Source organism: Trypanosoma equiperdum, assembly GCF_001457755.1.
Source record: "Trypanosoma equiperdum strain OVI genome assembly, contig: ctg_944, whole genome shotgun sequence".
In the NCBI taxonomy this organism is placed as follows: domain Eukaryota; phylum Euglenozoa; class Kinetoplastea; order Trypanosomatida; family Trypanosomatidae; genus Trypanosoma; species Trypanosoma equiperdum.
This window is the reverse complement of record NW_027124914.1, coordinates 1-542: the sequence shown is the minus strand read 5'-3', so window position 1 is coordinate 542 and position 542 is coordinate 1. Positions and strand designations below refer to the sequence as shown.

The following is a 542-nucleotide window of genomic DNA, read 5'->3' as shown; positions in this document are numbered from 1 at the left end:
GAAAAGCTTATATCTTATGGAAATGAAATGGGCGACTTTGTGGCTAAGGTAGGTGGATTGTTTATCGAGGTTAATGAGAGTGTAAGGGCAGTGAGGAATGCATTGCCGACCGCTCTCCTAACAGCGAATAAATATTATACGGCTATTACGGAGATTACAAGAACTGTTTGGGATGATGTTAAGGCTTTAGAGTCTAATGGGGACCAATCCGAATGCAATGGCGAACGATTTAAAGGTGTTAAAGAGTTTCAAGTTACGTGTGGCGATAACACCTGTCCTTTAAGGGAAAATGTGAACGAGAGCAATCTCCAGGAATATAAGGATGGCTGCCTTGATATAACCGTACAAAGTGGTTCTGTTAGTCAATGCCTCAACCTACCAAGAAACAACTTGTACAAGAATGGTGCTGTGAACGAGTCGAAAGATGGAACAAATTGGTATTCGGCTGGAGCAAATTTTTTTCAACTCAAGGTTGAAGTACAAAAAATATTCGCTCCCCTCACCGCACCTTTTACTTCCGGACAGCCACCTTCCGTACTTCT

At 42.3% G+C, this 542-nt stretch overlaps 1 pseudogene across 1 annotated transcript in view; it reads left to right on the top strand.

Moving 5' to 3' along the window:
* Positions 1–540, top strand: part of TEOVI_000461600:pseudogene — a 749-nt pseudogene extending 209 nt beyond the window's left edge. Inside the window, 2 exon segments of the mRNA in view lie at position 1; positions 4–540. The exon segment at position 1 is cut by the window's left edge and continues 209 nt beyond it. Coding sequence covers position 1; positions 4–540 — 538 coding nt within the window.
* Positions 541–542: the final 2 nt, after the last annotated feature.